The sequence below is a fragment of the Myotis nattereri genome, assembly GCF_964212035.1.
Source record: "Myotis nattereri genome assembly, chromosome: 20".
Classification (NCBI taxonomy): domain Eukaryota; kingdom Metazoa; phylum Chordata; class Mammalia; order Chiroptera; family Vespertilionidae; genus Myotis; species Myotis nattereri.
The window spans coordinates 4,600,714-4,618,374 of NC_138096.1; the positions used below are offsets into that span (position 1 = coordinate 4,600,714).

Below are 17,661 nucleotides of genomic sequence, written 5' to 3' on the forward strand. Positions count from 1 at the left end.
TCTCTAGCTAGTGAATGAAATACAAAGGAAGACCAAGGACTTTTGTTAAGAGAGAGTTTCTTAGATTTTACATTTAGGACAAAAGACCCTCAACTGCAGTGGAGGGCAGAACCCACGTACTCGTCATCAGGGCCAATGTGTCGACCGAAGAACATTTCTACGAAGCAGTCTAACAGCTCCGGAGTCGCCCGGTGCAGGTACAGCTGGTTGGCCAGCAAGGAAAAGCCACGATTCTTCAGAAACTTATCTTTCTGTTCCTTAGATGCTCTATTAAAATACACATCTAACAGCTAAGGGAAAAATTAGGACAAGTTAAAGAATGTATTAAGACTTTACGTAGTGTATACACATCAGACAGTTACTAGCCTTGTAAGTTACCATTTAATTTCATGTTATAGAACATAGAAAGCTAAGAACAATGCCATCTCCAGAGCAAAAGGAGATGAGCTTTGTCTCTGGTGGCTACAGAATGCTAATGATGACTCCACCTTGGAGACCTTAATGCTTTCGTGACAGGAAACTAGCTCTTTAGCTGAACATGACACCTGGTGGACTGGCCGCCTTCGTCAAGTGCACGTAGAATGCCTGTGCCCAGTTCTGAAGGAGAAAATGTCAGCCTGCAGTTTTGCACTCTCTGCCGGCCCCTAGGTGTGTAGCACCTAGACCAGCCGTGGGCAAACTATGGCCCGCGGGCCGGATCCGGCCCGTTTGAAATGAATAAAACTAAAAAAAAAAAAAAAAAAAAAGACCGTACCCTTTTATGTAATGATGTTTACTTTGAATTTATATTAGTTCACACAAACACTCCATCCATGCTTTTGTTCCAGCCCTCCGGTCCAGTTTAAGAACCCACTGTGGCCCTCGAGTCAAAAAGTTTGCCCACCCCTGACCTAGACTGTTTCTAGACGTCTCGCACATTACTTACCCTAAGCACAGGCCTCCATCCCACCCTCCCCAGCATCTTAGACATGACACGTGTAAAACCAAATTAATCATTTGCCTCCCAAACTCACTTCTTCCATGGATCCGTGCTCAGAGCCCAGGAGCCCACCTCCTGGTTGCCAGGGCTAACCTGTTCTTGCCCTACCTCCCTGTGTCATTACAAGGCGCCTGTGTCAGGAACCCGTCCCTCCCCCCGGAACCCTGTGCCCCTCTCACAGAGAATGCTGCCGTGTCCCCCCACCCCAATAACCCCCTCGCAGTGGGACAGGCTCTGCTTCCCACACACCTCTTACCTGGATGACTCCTCGCTGGATGGCAGGGGAGGGGTGGTTCACGAGGACCAGCAGCATCTCGGCCTGAATGAGCTTGTCCACCACGTCCTCGAGCATTGCGTCGGGCAGGATGAGGAGCACCCCACTGAGGAGCTCGTACAGCCCGCAGCAGATGGGGACCAGAGCGTCCTCAGTGACCCTGCAACAGACCAGACACACCCACTAACACAGCGGCGCGGAGACCAGGGCACGGCGACTTCCGTAAGAATGTGATGAGTGCAGTCATGAGCTGCTTAGCGACGGGAGGCGTTCTGAGAAATGCATCGTTAGCGGTTTCATCCTGTGCCATCACAGATTCCCTCTCATCAGTGATGCACTTACAGGAACCTGGATGGTGCAGCCCACCATCATCTAGGCCAGTGACGGCGAACCTTTTGAGCTCGGCGTGTCAGCATTTTGAAAACCCTAACTTAACTCTGGTGCCGTGTCACATATAGAAATTTTTTGATATTTGCAACCATAGTAAAACAAAGACTTATATTTTTTATATTTATTTTATATATTTAAATGCCATTTAACAAAGAAAAGTCAACCAAAAAAATGAGTTCACGTGTCACCTCTGACACACGTGTCATAGGTTCGCCATCACTGGTCTAGGTGATCCCTTATTGCCTAAAATGTCGTGATGTGGAACATTCATAATGTTAACATTTGAAAATGTTTCCTGATTTAACTGAGACTCACAAATTGACCATCAGGTTTGTCACTGGCACTTTTAGGCATACAGTTTCCTAAACACTCTTCTATCTTACACCTGTGAAGTCCAATACCAAAGCCACTTGTGCTATCTGAACTATTTAAAATTAGATAAAGACCTTACAGTTTGGCTCAGTGGAGAGAGCATTGGCTGTTACTAAAGGGTTCCAAGTTCAATTCCAGTCAAGGCCGCATGCCCAGGGCTGTGGGCTCGATCCCCAGTTGGGAGCGTGCAGGAGGCAGCCGATCCATAATTCTCTGTCATCATTGATGCTTCTCTCTCTCTCTCCCCTTTTTTCTCTGAAATCAATAAAATTAAAAAATAAAATAAAACTAGGTAAAAAGTCAGCTCCTCCTCTGCACCAGCCACACTCCGTGCTGCAGGCACAGGGCCAGTGTCTGCTGTGCCGACAGCAAATGGGGCGCTCCCATCAGCGCCCGTGGTCCCATGGACCGTGCAGTAGAGGTGCTTCTGGAAGCAATAATCAGTCATCCTTTCCCTGAACTGAAGAACTTTTCTCCAATAACCACAAAGAATTAAATAAACTACAGACTATTTTCTTTGAGAGCTCTTTATGGTTTAGCATTTGGTTAAATATGGAACTTAATATTACCAAGGATTAAAATAAGGAGAAAGGTGTGTTTCTGTTTGCCATCGATGTACATTATATTAAGAAGTGACATAATGAAGACGCTTCTAGAAGCATAGAATTCTTAAAGGAATAGTGAAACACGTGGAGAGGGAGGGCTGGCAGACACGTGTGATACCTGGGAGTGTGTGCGGTGCGGAGGTAGTTGGGCTCATAACCCGGAGAGAAGGCCAGGCTGGCCCAGTCCTCAGCGCTCCTGTCGACCAGGCTGGGCCAGCGGCGCACGGGGGCAGACCCGCTCTGCGAGGGGAAGGCCAGCCCCAGGCTCGCCACGGTGCTCTGGCTGCGCTGGAATGAGGCCAGTCCCCGCAGGTCGTCGGGGCGGCGTGGGTAGGACGCGTCCCCAGGGCCATCACCGTCCGCTCTGGACTCTGCCTCCAACTCCTTCTGATCGACGCCGAACCCCGGACACTCCGGCGTTCCTCTGGGGACGCCACCCACAGAGGCTGGTCGGGGAGGGCCAGCGTCCCCCTCACAGACGGCCTCTGCGGACTCGCAGCTGCTGATGGACGCCTCCTCCTCCTCGCCCTGCTTCAGCGTCTCTGAGCTCCCGGGGGAGGTCCACTGCTCAGGCTGGGGAGCCGCAGGGCTGCCGGCAGCACTCGGTACCCTGTTAATGCCCCCGTCCGAGCCTCCGGCCAGTGTCCGGGGCGGCACGAGGGAGGACGTGGGGAGCGTGGGCAGGCTTCTGGAACGCCGCAGGCTGGCCCCCGTCCGTGGGGGAATGCTGCCAGAGGAGCCGTGTGCTGGGAAGAGAGGAGAGAAATGCTACCTAAACACCTGGCTGGGCTCCTGCAGGAGGCAACCCGTCCATGTGTCTCTCACATTGATGTTTCTCTCTGTCTCTCCCTCTCTCTCTAAAAATCAATGGAAAAATATCAAGTGAGGATTAACAAAAAAATAATCCAGATAGGTCAACGTTCCTAGTAACTGATGTTTACATTCCTCAGTGCCTGAACTTTTTTTCTTTTAACTGTTATTAAAATCTTCTCAAAATGTATGTCTTTTCCCATCTACTTAACAAAACACAGTATTAACTGAATGAGTCAAAATCATGAGGACGGACGACTCTATGCAGTGAAGTGAGGTGAAACGTAACCCCCTGCGTCACTAGGACAGCCTGGGGAAGTGGAAGGAGTGGGCTTTGCAGCTGCTCCTGGATTCCAGTGACAGTTCTGTGATTAGGGGGCAGGGTCACCACAGAATTCTATGACTGCTGGTTTCTGCACATTAGAGTGAGGGTGTGGAATGCTCCATGTGAAGGTTGCTTTAAGGATGAAGTGAGATCATATCAGCCATGCAGCCCGAGACAGCACTTGGGAGGGGAGGTTTCAATAAAAACAAGGCCTCAGGCGGGTGCACGGCCAGTTCCCAGCCAGGACACACCCCGATTTTCTAACAGCGGAGATGAGCAGGCTGTTGGGGTGAATGAGGAAGCAGCAGAGGGAATTCTGAACACAGAGAAGTTACAGGGCAGCCGGCACGGGCGGCCAGCACAGGGAGCCCTGGTAACAGCAGGCCCTCAGCGGGCACTTTCCCAGCAGCTTCGGCAGCGTGAGGACGGTGAGACAGGCAAGCGCAGGGTTTCAGGTCAGGAACCCAAAGGCCAGGAGGACAAGCACCTAAAGGCGGGGTCAAGGCAGCTGCCGACTAAAGGGATCTGGGCCGGATGGGGAAACCAGGCAGGAGGCAGGTGGGAGGGCGACAGAGAAACCAGCCAGGAGCCTGCTACTGCCTGGGCGGCCCTGCTGCTGCAGGTCTGGGACAGACGTGTGCACCCTGGCAGGTCAGGTGGAGGGAAAGGTCCCAGGAGCAGTGAGCGTGAGGCTGGGTACCGATGGCCACTCTCACGGCAACTGAGGTCCTCTGGAGTGATGAGCTCGGGTAGGAGGGGGGGAGTAGGCCCCACCGAGCTCTGAGGACAGTGGGAGGTGAGTCAGAAGCTAAAGACAAATGCCCGTGAGAGGGACAGAGCTGCAGATCAAGGTGGCCTGAGCCCATCCGCCCCCAGGCTCTCCTGAGCATGGAAAGCAGGGAAAGGGATTCCTGAACACATTCTAACACTTCCATTTGTTTAGTGGGAACATCAGGTGGTGCTGTAGTGATGAAACAGGACACTGCGTATCTGCCTCTACTCAGAACTGAACGGGGTTGTACTTTCATTCTCATTGTTTCTACCTTCAGGCGGGGACGCGGTGAAACCAGAGGGACTGATCAGCATCAGCCCCGGGCGGGGACCGGCCCTCCCTCCGCTGCTGGAGTGCCTCAGGGACACGATCGAGTCCACTTTCTCCTGGAAGATCTTGCCATCTAGAGTCGGAAAATACACACAGGTTGAGACAGTAACATTTTCAAGGACAAAACAAAAATTTAACTTTAAAAGCAAACCTTACGACAACCTTTTACAAAAATACAAAAGATGTTCCAAGTGAAAAATATAGCACACTTATACTAATGCACATCTGACCTGTGAGCACTGGACAATTTCTCACGATAGCTTTGCGAGACTATTACTACTTTCCTTGTGCACTTAGTTATTTCGAGAGTTGGACAGCTAATTTATTCACTTTTTATGATAATCTGATCTCTCTAAGGAGACTGCTCATCTCTCCATTCACTGAGGAAAGGACTCTTTCTTATATTTTTATATAAAAATGCTCTTCAAGGCCCCAAATGACTACAAAACTGATAGCTACAGTTTCATCCTCCTTTCTGAGCTTCACACTTGTAAATTTCAGGCTAGATTTCTTAACTGCAACACGAACAGGACAAATCTAAACCTGAATCGTCTTTCTGCCCTGACTTCACTCCCACCCTATTCTCTGGTGGGTGGAAGCCCCCACTTCCCATGCAGAAGGCCGGAGCCACCTGGACCACTGCCTTCCTTCACCCACATCCAGCCACGCTCCAGACTTAGGGACCTCAGTCCCCGTTTCCTGAACTCTCCCCACGCCCCGCACAGTGCTATACGCAGGCTCTTAGCACCTCCGACCTGGGTTATGTCACAGATTCTAAATGACAGACAGGGGTCGCCCGCACGTCCTCATGGCTACCCGCTCTCTCCATCAAATGCCGCCCCTGCTTAATGCCTGCCAGGGCTCTCAGCTGCCTCCTGACCTCCCCGGGCAAGAGCGCATCTACGAGAACCTCTGTGATCTGGCCCCAGACCCTCTGCAGCCTTTTCCTTACGTTACACCTCAGCCACCTGTTCTCCCAGCGACCTGTCCAGCTGTCTGCTGTCCTGGGAGGCCCTTCCCTTCCACTCCTGGTCACCCTCAGGACCCAGAGAGGCACCCTCCTCCAGGCCACACCCGCTCCATGCTCTCTCTGTGCTACCATCAATATACTAGTATATGGCAGCCTTCCACACCAGGTAACTACCTGTTTATGACTCTCCCCGCTTCTAGGCTGTGAGGTCCTTAGGGAAGGGCCCATATTTTACTCATCTTTGCGATGACCCTGCCCCCAGACCTTGAGGGCACGCCGTTCATCACTAAGTGTGCGCTGAACCTGACACATCAATGTGCCTGATCGCTCCTGGATTTCCACTGCGGCTGAATCGTTCATTCATTTCTTGCCTTCCTTAAAGTGGCTGTGTAACAACCGCTTTTCCTCCCTAAAGTTACTATCCAGCTTTCCCCAGGTCTGGGCTTGCTCGCTTTCTCACCACATCACATCTTCTGAGTGCTTCTCAACATCTATGAGCCCACCTGCCTTTCATGCCGGTTCCTCTCTCTCCCGCCCTCCCAATGGCATTATTGCCAACAGTTCTCGCCTTCGCCTCCTCCCCCTCCTCTCTCCACCTTCTTCAGTCTCATCTACGCTTGGAGCTTCGACTCACCTCTGGGTGGGTGGTCTCTCTTTCCTGAGTTCGCTGCAGTAACTGACTTCTACCAGATCTTTTTGCTCAAGACAGACACAACAAAACAAAACCCTCCAACGAGCCCTAACTACAAGGCTACCAGTTCCAATTCTTACATCCAAAGACTCAGTGACTAAGCCCTTAGAAAAAAAATAAACGATGGTCCCAAACTACATTTATGTTTACATTTCTCACTACTCCGTTACAGACCCCCTATACTTTGTTCTCTATTTTTCCTTTCCATTGTCCCTCCCTTTATGTCATTCTCTTCACCTGGAATGCTAACTCTCGCATCTGCCTATCAAATTCTACCCAAACTCCTCAGTGTCCGATGTGTGAGCTATTCACTCTTCTCGCCCACAGCTGCCGCAGTTCCCTCGCTCCTCTGAGATCAGGCAGGTCTTCTGTGGTATCTACGAGGTACTCATCAAGGACTGTCTCCTACTGTAGTTGACTGACTTATGCCTCCTCTCTTGGCATTTAAGCTCTCTGAGGGCAGAAACCATGCCTGCTTCATTTCACAGCCCTCTGCCCCGTCCCAACCAGGTGTAAGTAGGCAGTTTCTATCACACAGAGGCCATTCAGTGGATATCAACACATGTGGATGAAGTGGGAAGAAAAAACAAGAATGGAGACAGCCAAGATCTAACAACAATGATTATACCTACCTATGTGCAAAGAAAAGTAGAAGTTTGTTGGGTTGTGACAAATGTAAGTATTAGTAGGAGGGTGAACTGCTAAAAGGAAATTGAAGATAATTGTCAATAATTCCAAATCTGGAGGAGATCCAAGGACTTCTGCTATAATTTTCACAAATGATCTACAAACCTCTCGGGGCATGGAGGTAAGCTGCCCCTCTTTGTGTTCCTGAAAAAATAAAAACCAAACTCTCTTTAGATTTATGGTAAAGTGTCAACTTCACTTCCATTTTCATTTAAGCAAGATACTCCTTTTAAGATAGAACTGTGTCGATTTACCTCTCTGGTCTGACCATATCCACCTTTACATTGAGTTGCCATTTCTCAATTCAAGCAATTCTGCTATTACAACCATGAAAACCAGCGGCGATGTCACTCCAGCCCATTCTCCTGGGACTGGAAAAGCTGCCCAGCATCCCCACCAGGCCCCCAGGCTGCCCCGTTTGCATTCGCCTCCGCTCACTGCTGGGTGGCCTTGGGCAGAGTTGCTAACTCCAGCATTTTAGAAATAATACGGGCGTGAGACTATATATTGAAATATCCAAATTCATGTGTTACTTTTCTGACATGGAAAGACTGAAGAAAAGCTTCACCCTGTCACATAAACTCACTGCAAATCGGCAGACACGTTTCTAAATGGATATACAAAGCAAGTGACTGGGAGGACCAGTGATGTGGACACGGATCCTAAATATTCAGTCAGCGAGGGGCCACCCTTGTGTGTGCCAGGCACCGGGGTTAGTGTGATCAACCCTGGCCCCAGGGGGTTTACAGGAGGAAATAAACCGCGATGCCATCATCGACATCAAACAGATGTTCTCTGTATCAGCAGAGTGAGAGCAAGTGGAGAGAGGGGAAGGCCAGGCTGTACTGTTATTTAAGGATGTGGACCAAGGTTTACCTAGCAATCATCGCGCCTCAGGTAAACCTCATCGGCTCCGATGCTGCCACCGTGCAAAGCTGGGAACAAGTTAACCTCTCACTATTTGACGGTCAAGAGACTACACAATTACTCTTATAGCCAACATAACGAAGCATCTCAGCAACTCAGCAGTTGTTCCTCTTTTGTTTGTAACTGAGTTAGGAATAACGACAGTGTGAAGGTCAAAGTATAAGAGGCAGGGGTTGGAAAACTCCCGAACTATTTGCTGAAAGAAGGGCACCAGGAAAGGAGAGAAGCGGGAAAGAGGAACGTTCCATTGACAAGAACTTGAGCCCATAGTACTGGGTTACTAAACAGAAGTCACTGCAAAAGACACCTCCCAGAGTAAAGCTACGGGAAAGTACCTGCAGAACCTGACAAGTCAGCAGGAAGTGATGAACGGCTCGCGCTCTCAGCAGCTGCTTGACATTGAACATCTGCTGCGGGTGGTCTGCCCGGATGAGCACTTCCAGGGCCGCCAGCAGCGCCTCCCACACACCTGGCTGCGAACACACACCGACAATGATGTTGAGAAGATGTTCTTCTCTGTATCGAATAAATTCCGAGAGAGCTCACTTTTGGAAAATACTATCCATCCTTGAATGCCGGAGGAAGGGGGACGGGAGCACCTAAGGCCATACTGCATGCAATGTCACCTCACACCCAAGAGTGGCCACTATCAACACAACAACCACCCTCACACAGAAAACAACACTGTCGGCGAGGAGAGCCACTGGAGCCCCTGCACGTTGGTGGGCTGGTAAAACGGTGCCGCTCTCACAGAAAAGGGTAGGGAGAGTCCTCAAAAATGAACAACAGAAGCACCACCTGGTTCCGCAACCCCACTTCTGGGTGTACGTATTCAAACAGACTGAACACAGGGTCTGGCAGAGGCATCTGCACACCCACGCTCACTGCAGCGCTGTGCACAGTCGCCAAGATGTGGGAGCGACCACACGCCCAGCGGCCGGTGGACGGATGAAGAAAAGGTGGTCCCCCCAGGGAGCCCTGCACCATCAATAAAGTTCACTGCACCCAAAAAAAAAAAAAAAGAAAGAAAAGGTGGTCCCCACACACACCGGGCCACTCTTCAGTCTTAAAAAGGGAAGAAATCAAGCCAGATGCTACAGCACGGAACGTGAAGACATAATGTTAAGGGAGACAAGCCAGTCACACAAAGATACCGAGTAATTCCACTTAAATGAAGTATCTCAAGTGATCAAACTCATAGAAGGAGAAGGTAGGATGGTGGTTGCAGGGACAGGGGAGGGAGAAATGCGTACAGCGTCAGCCAAGCACACAAGAAGGCTCTAGGTGCAGGTACCACTGCGTGCACGGGGCGCTTAGCACTAAGAGGGCGCATCCCGCTGTGTGTTGTCACCGTAAGGCGTAAGCACGTGCCTCTGCTTTCCTCCAGACCTTCCAGTCGAGCAGCAGCTCCTCGAGCAGTTTGACATCTTGGATGAGAGCCTTGGACTCCACATCTAACGTGAACTCTCCGTTCTCATCGACATGAAGAATCTCTTCACCACAGCAACCTTCCAGGAGGGTCTATGGAAAATTCGCACCAACACAGGATGCATTAATGATCGATTCATCCCAAAATTCAACAGGAACATTAAGCTTTCAACCTTAGCAATCATAACATTAAATTCAAAGGAAAACTGCTAAATAATTCAAAATTTCATAAAGTATCTTCAGTTTTTTGCAAACAATTCAAATAATTAAAAAAACCACACAAACTTCTACGTATCTGTACACGATTACTCAATTTCAAACATGGAATAAAATAAACCACATTCTGCTTTTATTTTTTAAATTCAATAAGTCTGTTAGGCGACCAAAACTTTCCGCCAAAGTGGCCAGAATCTATGCCACAATGTTTAGATCCCGACAAGCTGAAGAGTTGGGGGCTGGGGCCCAGGGAGGCAGCACCCTGAGCTTTAGCACCAGGCCCTCAGAGAGAAAGTCCTTCACGGTGTTACTAAGTGCTTTAGCTAGGAAGGGCTGTGAGTGCATGATGGCAGCTGGATCGTGTAAGAGCAGCGTGGCCTCAGGGGAAGTTACCACTGTGTCAGGAGAACCATGGGAGCGGAGCAACCACAGTGCCTGAGGTTCTCCATTCCACACCTGGAGGTGAGGGGCCCCCTAGAGACATCTCCGAGCTCATGCAGACCTACCATCCCACAAGGTTTTTTCTCTCTCACTCTTCTAAAATGTCTTAGATAAAATAAAAGTGTAATTATTGAAATGGCCAAACAAAACCAGAGAGTACCTTAGTTTGATTAAATGTGTGCTATTGCGATGCCTTCATTTCTTCAGGAATAACTGAAACACGAGTTGGGAGACTTCGGGAAGAGAGAGCACCCTCACTGCACAGGACACCATGAGAATCAACTCTACGAGGACGTACCTTCAGGATGTGAAAGCCAACAGTGCATTTTGGTTTGGTCAGCACCTGATGGATCATGGAGAGCCCATGGCAGTTCTCCAGCTCCTGTATTCTCTGCTGGTTATACCTAATTAATGAGAGTATAACTCGAAGTGCTAGCGCTTGCGTTTCTTCACAGCTACTGAGTTCCACAACCTAAAAAAAAGGAGATGTTTTTTTCTGATTTGTTGAGAGTAAAAATTTAACATGTGACTATCTACCATGACGTGATTAATCCATCAGTTTCATTTCAAAGTTTATTTTTTATTGCTCATACTTTGTAATTATTTAAGAATTATAAATAAACAAAACTGAAAGACAAACTCTATGCCATTTAGTCTCTAAAATAACAAATAAACTAAAACAACTAACAACCTTACAAGTCAGTGGCATTTTGAAATTACACAAGCTATAAACATATATCACAAAATGACGAGGAGTTAAATGAAGAACTTTTACTTTTAAAATACTAGGGGAAATCTTCAACCAGATGTTATGCAAAAAAAAAAAAAAAACCAGTCTGAAAAAAAGAGGGGAAAAAAGATAGCTTAGGGTATGGTGAGTCAATTGCTAACAAAATATTTATAAAAACACTAATAATAACAAACACTGATATGGTCCCTTATTACAAAATTGAGAAAAAATGATTCCATTAAAGAAAGAAAGCCAGGCAGGGAGACTGTGGAAATTTGATTATGTGCAGAAGTTACACTTGAGATAAGATTCTGAAGATGGAAGATGCTCAGAGCTGCTTCAGTTAGACAAGGATACGAGTGCACAGAAGGCAGAGATGGCTCATAGCAAAGAGAGGTCGGGGCCCCTGCCTTGGAGTCCAGCCATCCCTGCAACAGTCAGTGCACACTGCGGACTGCCTAACTGTCCCAGGAAAGGCACTCGCTGCCTCAGACGACTGCATGAAACAGATAACCAAGCAATTTATGCTAATAGAGCACTCATCGCGTGAGTCAAACTTTTTATATTTCTCCTCTTTAAAAAAACTTCAAACTCCAATAAAGTAAATTATTTTTATACTTATTTGTTGCCCCTTGGGTTTTTCCCACACCTCTGGAAGCTTCAAGGGAAAAACAAGTTTCGGAAGCCTTATTTTAAAGAGTACATTTCTTCTGTATTGTCGCTACAGCATGTGTTTCTATCTCACAGGCCATTCTAATCTTATAATTTAACATTCAATTGTTTTAATTACATTTTGGGATAAAAGAAAACTTCTAAAATCTTCATGAATTAAAAGATTAACCATGTGTGGCAGAAAGCTTGATGACACATTAAATAATGTGAGATTTTTTTAAAAATATGTCTTTATTGATTTTAGAGAGAGAGGGGAGGAGAGAGAGAAACATCAATGTGAGAGAGAAACATCGATCGGCTGCCTCCCGTACATGCCCCAGCCAAGGATGGAACCTGCACCCTGGGCATGTGCCCTGGCTGTGAATCAAATCGCAACCTTTCGGTGCAGGGGAGGGCGCTCCAACCAGCTGAGCCACACTGGCGAGAGCGTGTGACGCTTTTCATCTTAAAAGTGTAACATAGGTGATGTATAGTTTTTTTTATAATCAGAAAGAAACCCTAACATTTATCAGTCAAAGGAAGTTTCTCTTTAGGTGAAATGAAAAGCAATGACTCCTACCCTGGCGAAGAGAAAAACGAAGATCCCGGAGCCCCCGATCTCGTGCAGGACGCCCTGGAGAGTCTCACACTCAGAGGGCCGCAGGCTCTTCAGCTGGTGGGGTTCCAGCGAGACGCTCTGCACGTCCTTCGAGCTGAAGGGCCTCTGGGAGAGCGGGGCTCTCGCCTGACCTTTAAGTCTAATGACCGGCTCGTAGATGGTGTACTGAGCAGGGCAGCTCGATGTGTAGACAACAGAAAGGCTTTCCTGAAACACAAACCGTTTCCCTCAGAAAGGAAGCAAAGCTTAGGAAGCTATCAAATAGCAAGTAAATCCTCCAAAGTAAAAGACACCCAGCAAATCTTTTCTTTGTTTAAAGAGACAGACACACTAAACAAGGTGAGCGTGAGCCCCAAGGCGGCCCCCCCAGAGGAACAGGTGTAAGCTTAGTGACCAACAGTGAAAACCAAAGCAGGGCTGAGGTTCCAGCTTTGATCGTTTTAGAATAAACATGAAATTATACTTACTATCGCCAATGACAACAGCTAATGCTATGCCACACCCATTGCATGCCCATGCCAGCCACTGTTCTACCAACGTAAATATTAACTGATCTTTACAACCCCATGAGATGGGAATTTGGGATCAATGTATGTAATTCTTGTCCTTTCAGTTTGCTCCCTGGCTTGAATTTAAAGGTAACTGCACACATGCAATATAAAGATGATGTATTATGGAATTATATTTGAAATCTATGTAATTTTATTAACCAATATCACTTCAATCAACTTAATAAAATTAAAAAAATAAAAGTGACTAAGATCAGAGATTGCTTTATATGAGAATAAAGTCCCAGACCATCAGCCCACCTGACTAAAACCCAATAGAACTTTCAGTATTTCTCCCGTACAGAGAGGAATTTCGAACAGCTTCTGGCTCCGTACCTGACCCACTGGGCATATACCCCAGGACCCCCCAGTGGATGCCTGAAATCACGGACAGTACTGAGCCCTATATGCACTGTGCTTTTTCTTATACATACGTTTCTCTGATAAAGTTTAATTTATAATTAGGCACAGTGAGAGAATAACAACAATAAAACAGAACACAATAATATACTGTAGTAAACATACATATGTATAGTTACTATAAAGTTAAACATAAAATGAAAACTTACAATTAAGAGACCAATGTCCACATCTTTCTTGGTCATAAAAAGCTCTCTGATTTGGTCACATTGCAAAATGTCTTTATTGATGTATTTGGAGTAGTCACTCGCAGGCGTGCCATGTTTACACGGCATTATGGAGGTGTGGCTGGGTCCGCAAGCATAGAGGTAGAAGGCCTCTTGGGAACCAACCTTAGCTCCTGAATAGCAAAAAGACACAGTTACTGATTCAAAACATTCCAACCAGGATTTTCCACAAAAAGCAAGAAAACAACCATTTTTTATGCCAGATTCTTTTAGTTGTTTACTATATCTTATAAAATTGACTAAAGCCTCAATTTCCAAATTGATGGAAGATGAATTAATATATATAAAGTTAGCTCTTGATAAAATTAAATAATGAAGTTTCTATTTGCTCCTTAAACTAGAAAACAGGGTGGTTTTTGTTTTATTTTTTCAATTTAATGTAAAGTATACCTCAGTAAATTCCTTTTTAAAATGAAATGATTTGCTATCTTTATTCCTTCCATCCATCTATTTAATAAATACTGTCTGAATGCTAATATGTGTCAGGTTTAGTGCTGTATTTTCTTAAAATCATGTATTTCTTTTCCTTAAATTTTGGTATTTTTATAGAATATACTGAAATTATAAAAGAGGCAAACAATCTAAGTTTACCTGTCACAATACTGCATTTCCCAGGATTACAAAATAAACTTGATTTAAGATAAGCTTCTTTTTTGGGGGGTAGTGAGTAGGATGTGTACTGCTGCATTAAATGCACATCTCAGTTATAAGAAACATTTAGATTATAAAAATGTTAAAATATTTAAAAAGTCATCTTGAAATCTAGGAAATACAGTACTTATTAAGTACAAGTAAAGAAAGAGTGATTAATATTTTATCCAGGATAATTTACTTAGTTTAATACATGTTAATGGAAAGAAAAATTAGGAAACACTTTGAAGGGGAAAATGTACCATTGAAGAGGAGCAAATTTCCCAGGTGCCATTTTCCAGCCAACGGCAAAAACTCCTCTTGGGATGATAAACTGTGGCCGATCATGCAGAATGTCTTATTGCTATCTGATGACAAACTTGTTTTTCTTGGTAGCATAAAATCCAAAGTAACATCAGGTTTCCTACAGTAAAACAAAGTTAGAGCAATCACTCAGTGAGGACTAAGTACTAAGTACTTTTAAAGCATGAGGTTGTTTAATAATGGGAAATGCCTGAACAATCTCCTGGGTTCAGTATCAAACAGGTAACGGGAGAAAGACATCTGACTCTGTTGTCTCTAAGGTGCTGGCTGCCCACAAGCCCCAGAAACGGGAGCAGAATGGAGGTGCCTGAGGGTCGGGCCCCAAGCCACGGAAAGGGGCCACGTGACTTCTGCACACGCACAACCCAACCACCTTCCCCGAATTTTACCAAGATGTCTCCCATTTTGGTAAATAACTCCTAACGTCTCAGGTCCTCCTTTGAGACCTTCAATGACTCAGGAAAAAACAGTATCACTTCTTCAGGTTTTGCCCTGACTCACCACTGAAATGCCAGTGTTTTTTTTGCATTTTCTGGTGTGTTTTTTCAATGCTAAGTCATCATGGAGCTTTTGATTCGTCTCTTGTTTTTGCAGGAATCCTTACAGGAAGAGATAAAACTAAGGCTTTCTCATCGAGACCCTTGCTGGGGGGACTTCATCATCTATTTGAGACTTAGGGTGCCAGGCTCTACCCCTATCATAGGAATGTTTTAAACTCGACATGAAGATACTGAAGGTCACTTCTTTTTTTTTTTTTTTTAAATATATTTTATTGATTTTTTACAGAGAGGAAGGGAGAGAGATAGAGAGTTAGAAACATCGATGAGAGAGAAACATCGATCAGCCGCCTCCTGCACATCTCCTACTGGGGATGTGACCGCAACCCAGGTACATGCCCTTGACCAGAATCGAACCCGGGACCCTTCAGTCCACAGGCCGACGCTCTATCCGCTGAGCCAAACCGGTTTTGGCTGAAGGTCACTTCTAAGTGCAAAGTGTGTGACTAAGATAAAGACTTAGCATAAACTAATCTGGCTAGTTCTTAATGAGAAGTGATACTTTGGTATACATTTATTTTAAAACCTTCCCTAAGGCTTTGTGTTCCATGTTTAACATGAATGTATCTGTTTATAGGAATGCTTTTTAATAAAGGAAATGAGCTACCTTCTTTTTTTAATTGTGGTTTAAATAACATAACATTAGAGATAACTTCCATCACTGCCTCTCTCTGGACAAAATAAATGGCTGTAACTGGAACACTACTGACACCTAGTGGCAGTGTGACAGTGATCAATGCAACATGAATCAAACGAAGTATTTACTATGTACCATATCTTCCTATCAGATTTGTGTGCTGTTAATCAAATATAAGTTAATAGAAAATAAGTTGTTTTTCAATGTTATGACATATTATTAAAATGGCCTCTTAAAATGTACTATTTGTAGAAATCATTCTATGTTAGTTCTGAAAGTGATAAAGGCAGTACCAAATTTCAATCAACAGAATAATATATGTGCCCCTGGTCACTTGCTCATTGCTCGGTGAACAGATTAAATCTAACTTGTATCAAATGGCAAAAAAGTTCCTTCAAGGTGATGCAGAAATAAGTGGGCTTATATTTTTCTCTAGTCATTCTAATTTTATTTGAATCCCTAATTTTAATTTAGGTATTAAAGCCTTATTGGTCAATTAAAATAATCCTTCCAGGCTAATTTTATAATATATGGGCTTGAAGGACAAAACTATAGTGCCCTGATGTAATATATATTCCACATAAATGTCTAAATGTCCAAATTTCTGTATTGCTCCCCTAAACCCAGATATTAATTTCCAACAATTACTTCTATGGGAAATTGCTTTTGAATGGAAGTGATGAACAGGAAAATATCTGACTCTGACCTAGGTTCCTATGTTAACATAGGAAGTTGATCTGTAGTGTTCCATAAGTTGTTTTAGAAGTTATAAGAGACTGACCTTAAAATTGTAACTGAGGTTAACAAGTATTTACTAAAACTGTTTCATACCTCTGTCCAGAGACCCACATGGAGATTTTCCCATGAAGATTCTTTTTCCCCTGGGGATGCTGGAAGTAGGTGAGCACTAAATGTTGCCATTTTCTTGGGAGGAAAACATTCTCCAATGATTCAGCCTGAGCTAGTAAAATAGCTTTTGCATCATCATTTGAATCCACACACAGGCTGCAGAGGAGAGAAAAGGTACAAGCTGAAAACATGGAATCTCAGATCTCATGTACAACTACAATTGTAGATATTTAAGTGAGATGAAAAACCAGTTCTATTTTTAAACTAAATTTAAAAATCAGTAGGTCTTTGTTTTATACCATAATCTGCTTAGTTCTTTTATTCTATTACTAGAGGCCTGGTGCACAAAATTCGTGCACTCGGGGGAGGGGGAAGGCCCTTCAGCCCGGCCTGTGCCCTCTTGTAGTCCAGGAGCCCCACGATTGATCGCCCCGCAAAGGGAGGCCCTGCCCACCTGCCTCAGTGCTGCCGGCCGGGTAACCTGGACCTCCCTCTTTGGGGCAATCAAGGAGTTCCCCTGATTGATCGCTCTACCGGCTGGTGGCCTGGGCCTCCCTCTGCAGGTGATCATGGGGCAATGGCGGGGGCCCCCGACCAATCACATTGCACCCGCCTTGGTTGGCCTGGCGCCAGTGCATGTCATAGGGTGGTTATCCAGACAGTTGTTCTACTGTTCAGCCGTTTGGTCGATTTGCATATTATGCTTTTATTGTTATAGATTACCTCAACTCATGAACTAAAATAGAGTAGGTTCATTTGCTAGTGTTAATAATTTAAGCAATAATTTTCAGAATTCAATTTGCAAAAAAAACTTTTTTCTTTACTATTTATAGTCATTGCCCATTTAGAAATTATAATATCATATTTGGTTCATACATAAATTAATACATGTTGTACATAAATGTCCAAATGCTGGGATGTATTGGAGGTCTAACCTACATGAGGAATTGCTGAGAAAAGTAGGATATAATATGTATATACAATACCTAGTAACCTTTATAACTTTTACAAAGCATATCCCTAAATAACATTGTTTACTTAGTTTTAAGTTTCATAAAAATACCCACATACTATTCATATTCAATACAAACAAAAGATTTGTATCTAAATGCCGGGACTGACCAGCAGACCCTGAGCTACGGATGAATGATGACTCTGACACACATTCTGTGAAAGAGAGGGCTAAGGGACTGCCTGGCTAAAGGAACCAGATAGCCCCATTTGCCTGCCTCCTTAGGCTTTTATTGCAGCA

The 17,661-nt window shown here is 45.2% G+C and overlaps 1 protein-coding gene across 1 annotated transcript in view; it reads right to left on the reverse strand.

Annotated features, from left to right (window-relative positions):
- LYST (lysosomal trafficking regulator) overlaps positions 1 to 17,661 on the reverse strand; it is a 75,148-nt gene that overhangs the window by 29,626 nt on the left and 27,861 nt on the right. Inside the window, exons 13-24 of the mRNA XM_081114529.1 lie at positions 16,392 to 16,565; positions 14,306 to 14,466; positions 13,335 to 13,525; positions 12,179 to 12,424; positions 10,516 to 10,689; positions 9,500 to 9,653; positions 8,468 to 8,601; positions 7,151 to 7,349; positions 4,799 to 4,930; positions 2,739 to 3,366; positions 1,236 to 1,413; positions 121 to 290 (exon numbers count right to left, since the gene is read on the reverse strand). Of these exons, the coding sequence (XP_080970655.1) occupies positions 121 to 290; positions 1,236 to 1,413; positions 2,739 to 3,366; positions 4,799 to 4,930; positions 7,151 to 7,349; positions 8,468 to 8,601; positions 9,500 to 9,653; positions 10,516 to 10,689; positions 12,179 to 12,424; positions 13,335 to 13,525; positions 14,306 to 14,466; positions 16,392 to 16,565 (2,541 nt within the window). The remainder of the gene's footprint in view (positions 1 to 120; positions 291 to 1,235; positions 1,414 to 2,738; positions 3,367 to 4,798; positions 4,931 to 7,150; positions 7,350 to 8,467; positions 8,602 to 9,499; positions 9,654 to 10,515; positions 10,690 to 12,178; positions 12,425 to 13,334; positions 13,526 to 14,305; positions 14,467 to 16,391; positions 16,566 to 17,661) is intronic.